The 15,423-nt window shown below is 46.3% G+C and overlaps 1 protein-coding gene across 1 annotated transcript in view; it reads left to right on the top strand.

The window, feature by feature from the left end:
• The window catches only part of SARS1 (seryl-tRNA synthetase 1), a 214,531-nt gene that overhangs the window by 28,760 nt on the left and 170,348 nt on the right, over positions 1 to 15,423 (top strand). The window contains exons 4-6 of the mRNA XM_085643409.1: positions 2,561 to 2,719; positions 11,239 to 11,382; positions 11,848 to 12,003. Of these exons, the coding sequence (XP_085499535.1) occupies positions 2,561 to 2,719; positions 11,239 to 11,382; positions 11,848 to 12,003 (459 nt within the window). The remainder of the gene's footprint in view (positions 1 to 2,560; positions 2,720 to 11,238; positions 11,383 to 11,847; positions 12,004 to 15,423) is intronic.

Raw genomic sequence — 15,423 nt, 5'->3', positions numbered from 1 at the left:
TCCACACAAGGTTATATAAAAATAGCCTTTGTATTATACCAAAACACATTAGATAATATTTCCACTGTGCCAACGGGCACTGGGCAGAATTTTACAAGGGATATGTACAAGACAGGGCCACCTGGACCGCTGTCAGGATTCAGAACTTTTAGAACTAGCACTTAGAATATCACTTAGAACATAGAATGTAAATCACTGTAGCACGCAACCAGTAACTACTGGTAAATGTTAAGTACCACCTATGCAACCCTAACCACCTTAGGAGAATATTGCGCAGGGAACCAGGACCTCACTAGCACCACCTGTACTAGGAGAAAAACAACCACCTAAGTATCACAATACCTGTAGGGGTATAAGCACATTACACATGATGCATCACAACACATTCAGAGGTGTAAACACAAGGCACATGACGCATAAAAACACATTCAGAGGTGCAGGAAAACACAATTGCGCCAAACTCACATAAGTCCCCAGGTACCCTAGGGGAGGGCACAACACAGGGAAACTGTTCCCAGGCCATCTTGGCCTCTCAGGGGCTCAAACGCCCTTTGTCCAGCAGAGTCCGGGCAAGGCTGCGCAAGCCAAAGCGTAAAGGCCACAACCTAAACGTTGCAGCTGCCCAGTAAGTGCTGGGCAGCTGGAGAAATGCTGGGGCACCACTGTTCCTTCTCAAAACAATATACAGCACTCACGTGGAGCCTCTCTGGGCTCTAACAACAAGAAATGCCCCCTAGAGCCTTCGTGGCTCAAGAACAATGTGCCCCCGTCGTTGGAGTCCCTCTGGACTCTGAGCAAATGTGGGGGCCAACGTTGGAGCGGCCCGCTGCCTTCCGGGGCTGCTCTTATCACAGGACCAATGCCCCTCTAAACAACGTGGGAGCCCTCGAGGCTCTGAACGAATATTGGCCCCGTAACGTTGGAGTCCCTCTAGACTCGAAGAAGCACTTGTGCCCTACAACGTTGGAGTCCTGCTCAGGGACTCGAGAGGATAATGCCCCCCAGACGTTGGAGCCTTGGGGCTCTAAAACAATTCTGCCCCCACGTCGTTGGAGCGCACCAGCGCTCTACTACAAACAATGCAGGGCCGCTCAGTAAGGGAGAAGAGCAGCCCCTACTCACCGGCAGCACTCGTCGGCTTCGTGGGCACTTCTCTCGCGGCGGGGCTGGGGGCAGTCACGGCGCCTCTTCTCTTTCTTCTGTCCTCTGGGAAGCGCGGGGTAGGCTCCCGCCTGCTCCGGTGCTTAAACCAGCCGCGAGTCTTCGGTGGGAAGCGGCGTAGGCTCCCGCCCTCCTACTTCCGGTTCTGATTGTCCCGGAGGCCCGCCCCCGGCCTGCCTGACTTCCTGGTCGGGCGCCGGAGGGGCGATTTTGCGCGATTTGCGGGCAAATGCCGGGTGGGCACCGGCTCTTTTAAAATACAATAAATCGAGGTGGGCACTCGATATGGGCGGCAATGTCCCTGGCAGGGTGGGCACCTGCCAGGGGACCTCCGGATCGGCCAAGAACGGGGCAAATGCCGCGTGGGCACCGGCTTTCAGAAATAAAGCGTTCCTAGCGCTATAAGTCAAATAAAAGAGGTCCGGCAAAGTTCTCCTCTGTATGCAGCAAGGCAGGGGCCTCCAGGCAGGGAGGTAGTCCAAGTGGCGGTCCTCTGGCCCAGCAGCAGCCCCCTCAGGCAGGATCCTGGAAGAGAAAACACACGCTTCTGTGGGGACACAGCCCCATTTTTATACACCTTTTCCCTTTGTTCTTGGTTCAGGGTGAGGGGGAAAACCAGTCGCAGCTGGTTGGGGAGCACCCTTGATGTGCTCAGCCCCTCACTCTATTCACTGGCAGGGCTAGGGTCGTCAGTCGCACCACAGGGGGCGGAGCCAGCATTGTGTAGGGAAAGCCCTGCCCTATTCAGGTCCCAGGTGCACTCCTCCCACCCATCTAGCTGCTGATCTCCCCATTCACCACTGGGTGACTCCTCCTGACTCTGGGGATTCCCTAGCCCGTCACATGACCTCAGCCAGCCAATCGGCAGACAAGGCACTCATTTCACACTGCACCCAGAAATGCCCACTTCTAGAAGTGGCACTTCCACACTAGGTACATTGACGCCGCACACATCATCGCGCACCATTCAATCACACGAGTCCGCACATACCAAACTCGAGCCTGCACTCCCCACGCATCAGGAACTAACATGGTCACATACATTCCCCAGGCATTCCTATGGAGGGGCAGGCCACTCTCACACACGCACTCAGCGCACGCCCTTTGCACTGCGCCGCAGTGCTAAAGTGCGCCAACACCAGAAATCACTCCTACTGGGTCACATACTAAAAGCAAAAAGTTTAGGGGTAAACATGCCAGAAGGGCCAAGTCCAACAGACATTATTAACAAATCTTGGTTGTATGCCTTTATTGATAGCGTGTCTGCATGGAGACTTAATTGTAGTCTGTGATCTAGGCCTCTTGTGCATATGTTCTGTGTAAGTCCTGTGATTAGCAGGGTTGTTGTCCTCCTTTAAACCAATTCGGGTGTCAAAGTAATTTGTTTGATTTATTCCAGGGTCTTACAGTAACACAAATTAAAAGGCTGTGCGTTCTCATAGACGAGGCCATTGAGAAGGGCAATACTGAACGGGAGAAGTTGGAAGCTGAGCGGTTTGAAAATCTGCGTGAGATTGGAAACCTTCTCCATCCCTCTGTGCCCATTAGCAATGATGAGGTGAGTAGCTGAATTGCTGTGTCCCAAACTTGTTCGCAGTTGGAGGTGTATTCTTAGGTGTGAGAAATGTAATTCCTTACTGCACCCTTACACCTTCTTCCACTTTTTAATATATTGCCTGCTCCAGTGAGTACTAGTTAAGTTTAACCTCTTGTTCCTGGAAGAATTGGAATGGTTTTCGACTCCATGCTATGCTCTCACCTGTCTTTTTGAACTTTCCATACAGATTCCTGCTGGTTCCTAATTGAGGAGACCAAGAGTACGATAGATTACTTTCTGTGCTTTATCCGTAGGACAGAAGCAGTCAGGAGGCCAATAGGAGGTCTGTAGCCTTGACGCATACAGAACAAATAGAAGCATAAAAGAGGGGTGGAACAGACAGTGAGAGGGAGACTACAGAGCAAGGAATAGCACTAATATCTTGGCGCTGCAGCAGTTATACTTTGTCAAAAACAGTTAGCATAATTTTCTACTCCAATTCTTCGTACTAAAAGTATTACAACTTTTGTAACCACATTTGATTGTAAATGTTGAGCCTGGTAGTAACAAGTACAAACCTATTGATAAAAATACAGAGACTACACATCCTTTCTGATTTCTCAGCACACTAATTCTGTGGTATAATTATAAGCATTTATTATATACCGACCAAGACCCACTTAAGTAAATCTGGGTTAAACATGATTAACTCCCCTAAGGAATTTTCTTTAAAGAATCCACCAGTTTGAGATATCCATGGAAGTGTAGTTATTTTCATAGGGCTGTGCTAAACAAGGATAGGCAGAAATATAAATTCTTATTAAATATTAGAAATAATGGATATGTAAAATTAATTGGTCCAGGATGTTGGACATAATTTGAGAGGGAAAACAACCAATTATTTTGGAAAGGAGTGGGCAGAGAGATGGACCAAAATACTGTTAAATGTCCAGATGAAGGTATCCCTAAATCATCATCAGAACGTGCACATTGGACCCCTGCTTCACCCCCATTATGATTAGCAAACGGTCTAAAAACAGCCTCCTTCAGAGCTCCTCCTTTTTGATGTGATATCTAATGTTGTTCCTTCACTAATTTTGGGGATGAATTTTACAGATGAAGAATTTGAAAGCACTGAGACATGTACGCACAACATAGTACTGACGCATAGAATGCCTATAGGTTTACAGCACAGCCTCGGCCTCTTGAAAGCCGGTGCAGTGCCCAGTAGATTTAAGATCAATCTAGATAAGACCAAGGTACTATGTTTTGCACGTCACACAATTGGGTACCAGCAGAGACTAGGTGGAGGTAGATTGCAATTAGTTTCTGTTAATATTTGGGCCCGATACTTAAACGGAATACTGTCTCTGCAGAACGGTACCTACTTGTCTGATTTATTTTTTTCCTCAATCCGAAGCAAACTTGTTCTGTGAGAAATTACATTTGCGATCAGTGTTTTCCAAGAAAGATGTTTTTCATATCCCTAATCTTTAGTCTATTGATGTTGCTGAAATGAAAGGAAACACCTTTGATAACCCAAGATTTCCCAGAATGATTCTGTTCAGGACTTCAAACTTGCACTCTGGACATTGCACTGACTCTCAAGCAAGGGGTTAGTTTCAAAACTCTCCCAGGTTTCAACTGCGCAGTCTGCGTGATTGGCCATTATTTCACTGAAAAGTTATCTACAGGTGTTTGCTGCACTAAATTTTCCTTTAAATACGTTTCCACCTCTTTGTTATTAAGCTCGTTTCCAAAATAGCAACAGACTCCTCAACATCGGATTGTGCATGCCCCTTAATATCCTAAAACAAAATAGCATGTCCTCTTTCGTAGCATGTCCCTAACTACATAATGACTACCCTATCTGTAAACCCTAAAACAATTCTCTTCCAATCAACTCTCATAGCTGAACTTGGCATGCCGTTTCAGTCTAACCGGAAGCCACAAATTTGATTCAGCACACAATAGAAGTCCCTCATTTCAGAAGCAAGGCTTCTGCATAGCTGAAAATCTCCCAAGTACAGAGTCTATCAAATCTGTCCTATCCAGCTACCTGCAGCTATAAAATGGAACCCTGTGCCTTTATACATTTGACGTCTTCTGCTACTCTAGCCTCCTCAGAAACGTCAAAAAAGGTGCTCTTTCGCCAACACCTCAATGATTGATAATACATTTACACTCCCAGTTTGAGCATTCTGCAATCAGCCCGTTCGAATCACACTCTGCTCCCAGTTTTCTTGTTTATTCTTATTCTGTTATGTAAAGACAAGATTTTGAGGATATGCAGTCTGTTAATGGATACCTGTAGAAAGCTCTTTTGGTTTGTAGTGTTGCATAAAAAAAATGCATTAAACAAGCTATTCATGACCTCCTTTCCTTAGGGCACATTAGAAAACTGCAAGGGTGTTCCGCAGAATTAGGAATGTTATGGAGAATAGAATTCTACATCTGGAATGGTGGAACAGTCACCTTTCAGACAGTTGGTTCTGCGGCACCACATTTTTTCTAGATACATGTTTTTTGTAGACTAATTCCCTTGTGTCAGGGAATGGTCAAGGGATTATTTTTAATTTTAAAGGTCTTCAAGTCATTTATGGTCATTGTGACCAGGCAGACCAACTCAGGATAAGTTGGATTTTGGCGGAGAGGCTACTCTTTCACAATGGTGACTTAGTACCCTCTCTGCCAAACTTAAGGTCTGCCTGCCTGATTTACAGTTGCACTGACTTTAAGTATATTAACAATGGAACCTACTCCAGCTCTGTCGCTGACATGCTCCTAGAGTGGCCCGACAGAGTATGGGCTGTGGGAAAGAGCTCCTATTACTCCATCTGCCCGATTTAGAGTAGAACATGCTATATGGATTGGGGCAGTGTTTGCTTTTCATCACAGCCAAGTTTTAGGAACAATAACAAAAACCACCCCCCAAACCATGATGGACAGCTCCCATAGTGTGGTGGCCGTTAGTTTTGCTTTTTCCCCAAAAAACTCCTACTTGGGGAGTTTTGTTGTTGGACAAGTAAAACACAGTAAAAGATTGAAGGGTGGCCTTCATGTTTGATGGAAGCGTCTGCAAAAACTTTTATAACTTTCACAGGAACTTTCGAGATAGCAGTTCCTGCCAATGTTTAGAGTTGGCCACATGGCTGGCGGGCAACTCTAAATTTGGCAGGCGGAGGACCCTTGGTATATCAGGGGTAAAGTACTCCACCATGCCGACTGACTTAACCTCTGCCTGCCATGCTCTAAATCGGTTAATTTTTCAAATGTGGGTCATTTTTTAGGTCTCGCCTGGCGTGGGCTGCGCACATGCGCAGTCTCGCTGGCGAGATTTAACGATTTTGGGTATTTTCTGTAAAGGGCATTAAGCCCCGCCCCTCTTTTCCATTGACCGGCGTCACCGTTTATGCTAAACGGTGGCCAACCATTGGAAAAGAGGTGTTCGTGACGTTTTTGTTCGGCTTTTTCTGCCGTCCCATTTGGACGGCCTAGCCTGCTTCCCTTCTGAAGTAAAAGGTTTCTTATCTTTATGGGGCCAAACACATGGCCCCATAAAGATAAGAAACCTTTTACTTCAGAAGGAAAGCAGGCCGTCCAAGTGGGACGGCAGAAAAAGAGAAAAGACTACGGCAACCACGGCTGCCTGGCGTCGCTAGCGCTTACAGACTTGTTGGCATGAGATAGCTGGAAATGGAAGATAGCAAGCGTTTCCTGCCGCTGGGTGAGTTTGCGCACTTTCCTGTGCGATCATTTCACGTGTTTGTGCGCTGCTGGGGGTGGGTTGTGCGGAATTGTTCCACAAGGGAATTGGAGGGACGTGGGCTACTGGGTAAGCCGGAGGGGCAGTGGCCATCCCAAGCACGGGGTGAGGGCGGGGGGCGGCTGTGGGCAGGGTGGCATTCCCCTCTTGCTGTCAGACGATTCTCTCCTTTCCACTGCAGAAGTGCAAGGGTCTGAGGGGAACATTTTCTGCAACTTCTCGCAGCAAAGCAGGAGAGAGAGAGAGAGAATATGTTGGTGTGTTTGTGCAGGAAAGGGTGAATATTGTCACCAGGGGAAAGCGGATTCTGTTATATGGGTTAGCCACTCCCTATTTACAACACTAAGTTAGCATAACCGAGTCAACTGTTAGAAAGCCAGCTTGCCGTTTCTGCTGCTTTGCACGTGACACTGTTGTTATATGTTATTCATTTTAGAAATGCTTACTCGACTTTGCCTTGCAGGATAACAGTTTATTATTTAACATTCTTAACAGTGTGCTGCGACCTTCGTCTGTACATCATGTAAAGAACAAGGCTAGGACACTAGACGGTGCAGAGTGTTGTGTTCAGATTGATCGTACCACTTTTTAGACATATCATACAGGCAGCTGCCAATATCTGAAGGACAAGTGCCTTTAATATTACCGTACAGAATGTTTTAGAATGCATTCGAACAGAAGAGCTGATGCATGAGAGAGCTGATCCTTTGATGTGATTCTACTAAGCTGCTCTATACGGTATGGGGTCCCCCCTGTTAGCCTTTGAGACCTTCTATTAGTCTAATAATAATGTATTAGTTGCTAGAGAAAGGAGTGTGGCTGCATACCACTGTCATTATTATTATGATTGCTCCTTTTATTCTGTATGGTATTGTAACAATGCTGATGGTTTTGATCTTAACCATTTGTCTGCTAGTGTTAGCCAAAGTACTGCATCTTAGGACGCGAGGTTTATAAAATAAACTTTTTAAACTTTACCGTGTCTGTATTATTCTGTTGTGGACTGATAAATAAGTACAAACTGGTATTTCGGATGCACACCACTCCTGATAAATATCTAAGTCGCATGTTCTGGTTTGTCTATACATTGGGACCGCCTAGCTAGATCTAGGCTAACGAATGGGACACTAAGCTAGTCGGATATGGGGTTCTTGGTTCTGAGGGGAGTTTCTGGTACACCACAATTCTCTGAGGTCCTGGTTTCCTGTGCATAGTTCTGTGCAAACACAGAATCCCTGCAACAATTCCTTGATGGGGGGGGGGGGTGGACGGGCAGTACCTGGTGGGGGTCGTGTGGGTGGGGGGTACATTCATGCTTGGGGGGGGGGGGGGGGTATAATCAAGCAGACAGTCTTGTGGTGGGGAGGTCTCTTGCCCCTGTTTACATGCACCCCCCCCTTTCGAAATGCACCAGCCCCGCTCTTTGCTACGTGCGTGTGCAAAGCTGTCACACGCACCGTGGAATACACACAGTGCCTCGATAATAGTGCACAAAACACAGAAGTCGAGCGCTTGTTTCCCTTTAAAGCTTTTAACCAGGAGGCAGGCGGTGAAGGGTGGGGAGGCTGTCAGCAACGGGCTTGTTATGTAATGCCTTGGGTGCTTACGCTGGCGAAGGTATTTCGGGGGGAGGGGGCCATGGAATACGAGGCAGAGAGATGTGGTGGGAACACGTTTAATACTGTGTCTCAGAGTAGTGTCTAGCTGATACAGCTACTCCAACCTATTACTCGCAGCGCCATCTCGTTTTGCTCCACGTTAGCACACTTCATATGTGATGTGGCATCTACTGCTTGCTGGTACTTGAACCAGGGACCGTTACTCGCCGTTTGGCTCTTTAATTTGACCCCTTGGATTGTCAGCAATGTTTGTAATATTACGGTTTTCGAGGTCTCGGGTCCGATCTACCCTGGTTTATCGACTAAATGCACATAAAGAATTTTCACTTCTTTTTAAGTGTTTAGTTAGGCTTCTTGGCTCTGATGAAGGTTCCATATTGGGTCCGATGACGAGAGTCTATCCGCCTGACTGACTGCTCCCTGTTCTGTCCGCCTAATTGACCTCTCTCTCTCCCTGCGGCCCCTCTTCTGCCCACCTCAGTGACCACTCCCTGCGGCCCTCTCTTCTGCCCGCCTCCGTGACCACTCCCTGCGGCCCCTGTTAATTGTTTAATGATTAACTCTGCTCCGTCGCTGCCCTTTAGGACCAGATAGGGCACACTGCGCGTGCTTTGGGAACCCTAGCGGGCGGTGGGATACGTGTCCCGGCTGTACACCTCTCGGGGAAGCCGAGCCAGGGGTGGGGGTTAAGTGGGGAGCCACCTGTGTACACCCCCACCACTACCACGTGTACTGAATGAGTCGAATTATCCTCCCCAATGCTGTTTCAGTGGGCTATCTAAGCTTCCCGCCAAGATGCGGATCCTAGCTAAGGCGGGTGGGGATGGGGCCAGGCTGGCAATGGGCAGACCTAGGCAGGGCAATCGACGCTTCTCTCTATATGCATACTTGGCACTCAGAGGACCGCTGGCACCCTTCGTGGGCAGTGTCTGCTTGCCCATCTGTAATTGCTTACTGCTTACCCCCCCCCCCCCCCTGTAAACATGTGTGCATGGGTCAAATGCCCCCCAACCTGGCGCACCTGGTTTCACCTTTCTATTGTCAAGTGCCTGGCATGTATCTCACCACCCCTCGTGCGTTTTCCATACAAACCGGGTCGTTACTGCCACACTGTACATTCACTTTTCATTGGCCGGTCACCTGGAACGCGAGTGAGGTGACACTGCAAGCTTCGAGGCGCTACATGGAGGCCCAGGTACTCCCCAAGTCTAGTGGCGTGTGGTGCTCTTGAGGCCGGCAGTTCAGGCACCAAACCAACTCAGGCAGATGCCATCCTTGCCCACAACGTGACTGGCTTTACCCCAGCCCTACCGGGTGCTGCTGCCTGGGCGAAACTCTGATTACGGCAGCAATATTTCTGAAAATGTCACTTTAGTTTCATGTAGCTTATTTTTAGCGAGCGCGCTGCTCTCCCTAAAAAAATAAAACCCACCCGGTACCACTAGGAATCTGTGGTGCACAGGAAAATTTTGAGCTGGCCTGGCTCCCTCTCTAGAGTTATGAATATCAATTAAATTGGAAACCGTGGATTTTGCTTTGTGGTCCAGAATGTTTGGTCTTGGATCAATATTGGATTCAGTTAGGTCGTCATGGAGTGTGTGTGTTGTTGCTTTCTCCACACGAGCGATAAATGTTCCAAGGGCCGCTTGTGACATTTTTGACATTCCTGTCTGAGAAACCGAGCCGCGGTCTCCATGCCTAAGTCTTGTGCTTTTGATCTTCCTGTTCTCATTGTTATCGCACAATGAGGCACCCTGAGCCGTGAGCACCGCTTCTACATCTGAGCCCTTACAAGCTGCTCCAAGCCTCTCTCTCTTGCACATAACCCACACCTTCAAATATTACTAAGGGATGTATGACTGTGGGACACTTCAGGAATAAAACACGGATAAACGACACAGAACAAACACATAAAAATAGGGTAGACCATCTCTGCCACCTTACCTGTGAGCTTGCTTCCCTCTCCTGGTTAGACATTGCTTTTATCCTCTCTCTACTCTGCCCATTTGTGTGTTCAGTTCCATGTGTGACAAGTGAAAGTGCTCCAAAGCTGCCATCTGAGACCAGCATAAAAAATGCAATAGGTCTCACCTTTCATTAAGTTAAAGCCATTTGCTTTGCTATACAATACCATTAGCAAAGCAAATGGCTTTAACTTAATCAAAGGCGAGACCTATTGCATTTTCAATGCTTGTTTGATTATTTTCCATGATCTGTTGGTCGTTTGTATGTTCCCTGTCTTAAACTGTAACATTATGCCCCCAGTGATGGCTTATCCGCTAAGGCAGAGGAACGTCGCCCCACTGCTATTTCAGCAGTGCATAAAATAAAAATATAATGACCGGACGTTATTATTGTATTTTCCAATGCAACACAGGCGGAGCTGAGCCCTGTGACGCCAGAGCATTGTGAGGAGTGGTTTGATCTCCTCTAAGTGCGCATGCGGCCAGCCAAACCGTCATGCGCACTTAACATGTTCTTCACAGGGCTGTGTTGCACAGCCCCGTGGAGAACATGCCCAGCCTCCCAGACACTGGCTGAGCAGCCAAACTGGCCGCTCAGACCAATCACGGCGCTGCTCATGAAGCGTTGTGATTGGCTGGGAGAGTCCAGAAGCCTGGGTGCTTCTGGTGCTGGCAGCAGATCTGAAGAGGCCGGAAGAGCGCGGCGGCGAAGGTAAGTTTATTTATTTATTTATTTTAATCCATTTTTACTGATGCTAAAGGCATTCTGCTCAGTCCATACATTGCTCATGTTTTAGTGTGATCTTCCACATTTGTTACCGCCATCCTTGTGTCCTAAACAGACGTTTTCTTTTCTCTTTGTGCGGTATGACCAGGAAGAGAAAATTGTGTTCATTGTTCAAAAACTTTGTGCAAGCACATTAGTTTGCAGAGATGCTCACGTGATCAGGAGTCTTTTTTTCTAGGAAGTGTATTCGAATATGCTCATAGTCCTTAAAATTATCTGATAATAAATGACCGCTGTTGTATGTTTGCGTAAGATGTTCTAATGGTGTATAACAGAAATTAATATAGTGATGGAAATGCATCTAACATTAATTTTATGGTTTCCAGGGGGTGTGCAGATAAGACAGAAATTTGTATGCAATAGTTCTGTCTTTTTCATTAGTTTCTTTTGTCTTCTGCCTATAGGATAATGATAACAAGGTGGAGAGGATTTGGGGTGATTGCACTGTGCGTAAGAAGTACTCTCATGTTGACCTTGTGGTAATGGTTGATGGTTACGAAGGAGAAAAGGGAGCCATTTTGGCTGGGAGCCGAGGCTACTTCCTGAAGGTGAGTGGGTTTTCGTGAGATCCAAGACACATGCTGTACAGTCCTTCTCCCTTTACCTAGCCTTCGCTCTTTTAATGATAAAAGCAGTGTGAAGCTAACGGCAGCATCTTTTAACTGAGTTGTGGCATCACTTGGAAACCACATAAGTGCTTGTTTTGAGTCACAAAGACATCCCACAGTTGTTTGATGTTGTTGCTTTTGCTATTAACTATTACCAAGCTTTATGTATTTACTAGCATACACTACTGTGAAAGAATTTGCCATTTACTTAATTCATGTCTTATTCCTAAATGTGAGTTAACTATTATGAACAGCACATCATAGGATTTGTTTTCCCTACCATCCAGCTACGACGTAGAACTGTTTTCGATTGAGAGAATGCAGTTTATTTTGGCAGACCACTTTTCATTTTGCTACTTGCTGGTAATGTTTTAGGCTGATGGTTCCTCTGTACTTGTCTTGCAGGGTGTCCTGGTTTTCTTGGAGCAGGCCTTAATAAATTATGCTCTGCAGACTCTGGGCAGCAAAGGTTACACTCCAATCTACACTCCTTTCTTCATGAGAAAGGAGGTTATGCAGGAGGTTGCACAGCTCAGCCAGTTCGATGAGGAACTGTATAAGGTAGGAACATGGAAAACCGGACCTTCTAGCAGAATGCAAAGGTGTTGGTAAAAACTAACAGTCAATGGTTTAATCAGACCCCTCAGCTTCAAAGTAATTCTTTCATTTGCCAGTGGCAGATTTTTTACTCTACACAGGCATCCAGTCTATTTCAAATGTAAGGCAGAATCTGTGAATCGCCTTCCATTGCTGCAGATCAAATCCGATCACTGAACTATTTTCTGTATGTCCGTTGTTTTTACACTGCCTTGGAGGTCCTATAGGGAGTAAGATCTTGGTAACCTGCTGAAAAAAGTGCATTGGTTGATCTGTTTGTCAGTTTTTGTTGTTTTCATTTTATTTACTACAGACCGTTAAGGGTGGGTTGTTACGCTTGTAGTCAAATCATTCCATCAACATACCTTTATAAGGGCATATATGCATGCTTCCACCAGTAACGGAATCACTGTTGGAGTTTATTCATGTTGGCATACTATGCATTTAGGCGCTCTTTAAAAGATTACTGCTTTAAAGACTATCAGTTTTTCCATTTAGCATTGTCCCATTTACTTTTGTTCAGGTAGGCCAGTGTATCATGAAACACACTACTTCATTCTCAGATTGTCTATTCTCGTTTATAAAAACAACTCTTTCTTAGTATGTTTTCCTAGTCATTCTGTTTTTCAAACTGAAGAAATAGTTTTGATGTAACTTCACATCTGAAGTTGTATATCAATCGTATCGAGGACTATGACTGTTTCCTATTCTTTAGGCAGCTATATGAGCAGAGTGGGAGGGGGATTGTACCAGTGAGACAAGCTACTAAATCTCCTAGAGAGATCTCTGTTCTTGAGGATGCCCACTCTCATAACACAAAAGATAATGGAGTATGTAGGCTGAGAGAAAAATTTGAAGCTTAAATTAAAAAAAAGCCTGGAACAAGAAAAAACAAACTGGTATACACGTCTCAAGTGCGGCGCACATTTGGATTGTATTTGTCATCCGCTCTCAAGTGTTTCTCACTGAATATGTCACAATTTTTCCCATTTGAGTACTTTTCCTCATTTAAGTTAATTCCGTGCTTAGAAGAAAGAGACCCCATTCCCTCAACCTAAAAGTCAACGCAATGCCCCACCCCTTTTTTTAGGTCTCGCCTGAGCCAGCGCATGCGCTGTTCTGGCGAGACATTTAGTGTGTGGGCTTTTAAAAGTGCTACCACAGCTTTTTGGCTGGCATAGAGCATGCGGTTACGCGCACAATGACGAGCAGAGGCGCCATCTGGCTTTCCTCTCTCGTCATGGTGCACGCACATCGCACACCACTCGCCAGCCTGCTTTCCCTTTTTGCCATTGTGCGCCCTACCTCTCTCCCACCACAGAGCGCGTCTCGCTCCTCCTCATTAATGAGATCACTTTCATTTTCGTGGCGGCGTCACTTTCACGGCCGCGTGGCAAATGCCAAATTCTCCGTTATGATTCAACATAGCACAACAGTAAAATTAGATGTCTCAAGTTATTTTTATTCTTGCCCTGAAGATGGCTTCTCCCATACAGTTCAAGGAGCTAGCCCCCACACCCCGGAAAGTTTGAGTCTAGTTGCGCCCCAAACTAACCCTAAGGGTCTCCGCAGCTCAATAGTAGACACCGTGTACACTCAATCCAGCAGGATAGATCATGCGACGTCACTACGCATACACGTTGAACTCTCCCGCTGTCAGACCGTGAAGCTCCAGTTGAAGCAGTTTCTTCAAGCATGCGCAGATCGTCGCAATCCACGCTTCCTGGACAATGTACGCATGCTCAGCTGTGCCCAACCAGCATCTACTGCCTGAGGAAGCACCATGGAGTCTTGTGATGTGATCGTCAACCAGCCTGTTGTAATTGAGAACGTGAGTGCAAGGTGGTGGCTGGGTCGGATAGTTCATACCCTGCTGAGGTCTGCTGTCTAGTGTCATTGGTTTATTAGTTACGCTCATGGCACCGGACCTTCATTTAGCTGAGACCGTACCTAGTACCGTGCTTGACCTCAGCTGCCACTTAACGAACTAGCCCTTAACCGACCTGTCAACCTTTAGAAATCCCTTGCTTCGACTGCTAGCATCAACTGTAACCTTTAAGCCGCTCCCGGTCTCCTTGGTTGAGAGCATCATCAGTAGTGGCACCGTGGGCAGGATTTAAACATTGTAATCATTGTGTTTATTCCTACCACTTTTCCTCGAGCTAAAGCGGTGTTCTGTCCACAAGGCAGACAAAAGTTCTAAGACTCAATGTAGGATCGACGGTTGGCCCCGCCAAAATTGCAGTATTGATTTTATTAGTGACTCATGATATCTGTCTTGCAGTTGCCTGGATTTGCCAAACCTCGAACTAAAACTGTGAGTTATCGTTGTATGCTATGAGCGAGGTTTCTTTGTCTTGCTATCAGCACGAGGTCATTACTTAATAGTGAACTGCCCAGGCTGGAGACTTGCACAGCATCTCCCACGCTGAGCAGATACACTGATGCTTTAAGTGAAGCAAGTTTCTCATAGTGCCTATCAGTGGGTCATAAAGTTGTGAAGTCCACATTCACGTACTGTCCTTGACCTCTGCAGAGCAAGCACAGAACAGTAGTTTCATATCTGTCAGCTGTAATTGTTGGTAAGTGTGTCAGTGAGTTCCACAGCTGTCAAAATATAGACTGTGCCCAAAAAAATGAACGCGCAATGAGCTGGCCTTCAGAAAGGGACTGAAGACCCGGCTGTTTCCAGGAAACCATTAGCTGGTTCCCCTCCCGATCACAGTTCTAATAGTCCGCGTGGGGAAGGCTTCGGGTAGCCAGGCACTTTATAAAAACCCCAAATATATAAATAAGTAGATGAGTGGGTGAGTTGTATGCGTGTGGGAATGGATGGTAGTGGCGATAAAAGGAAGTACATGCAGAATGAGAAAGTGAAGATGGTGCTTTATGACATGAGATTTGCAGATGGAGGCATTCAGAAATGTGTGGAGAGATAAAGGTGTCTTGCAGTGAAATATTACAGAGGAGAATGGGGAGTGAGAATGGGAGTTTGAGACACTCCAGAGGTGAGTTCTTCTTCCACAGACCATAAGTCAATTACGTTGTTCTCGTGCTCCAGCACTAAAATTTTACCATGCATTATTGGGTCGTCTGGTGTAATTTTGATTAACAAGCGTAATGTAAACTTCATGAAATTATGCTGGATTACTCCCGTCTAATTTTTTTATAAATAGTGCTCAAAGATCCTTCTGTTTCTGTCTCCCTGCAATCGGTGGGGCATGAGGACGAGTGGTCTAAGATTAGGTCTATAAATCGAAGAATCCATAACACCCCTAAGATTGCTGCCAAGTCTCGTGATTTTTCTGGTATTTAGTGAATTTAAACTTCTGACTCTGCAAAACTTCGATAAACTACTTCAAAACTGTCACTCACCTGGCTCTC

The sequence above is a fragment of the Triturus cristatus genome, chromosome 1_1 (genome assembly GCF_964204655.1).
Source record: "Triturus cristatus chromosome 1_1, aTriCri1.1, whole genome shotgun sequence".
NCBI classification, from domain to species: Eukaryota; Metazoa; Chordata; class Amphibia; order Caudata; family Salamandridae; genus Triturus; species Triturus cristatus.
Note: the sequence above shows the minus strand (reverse complement) of the source record. Positions and strands in the feature narration are given on the sequence as shown.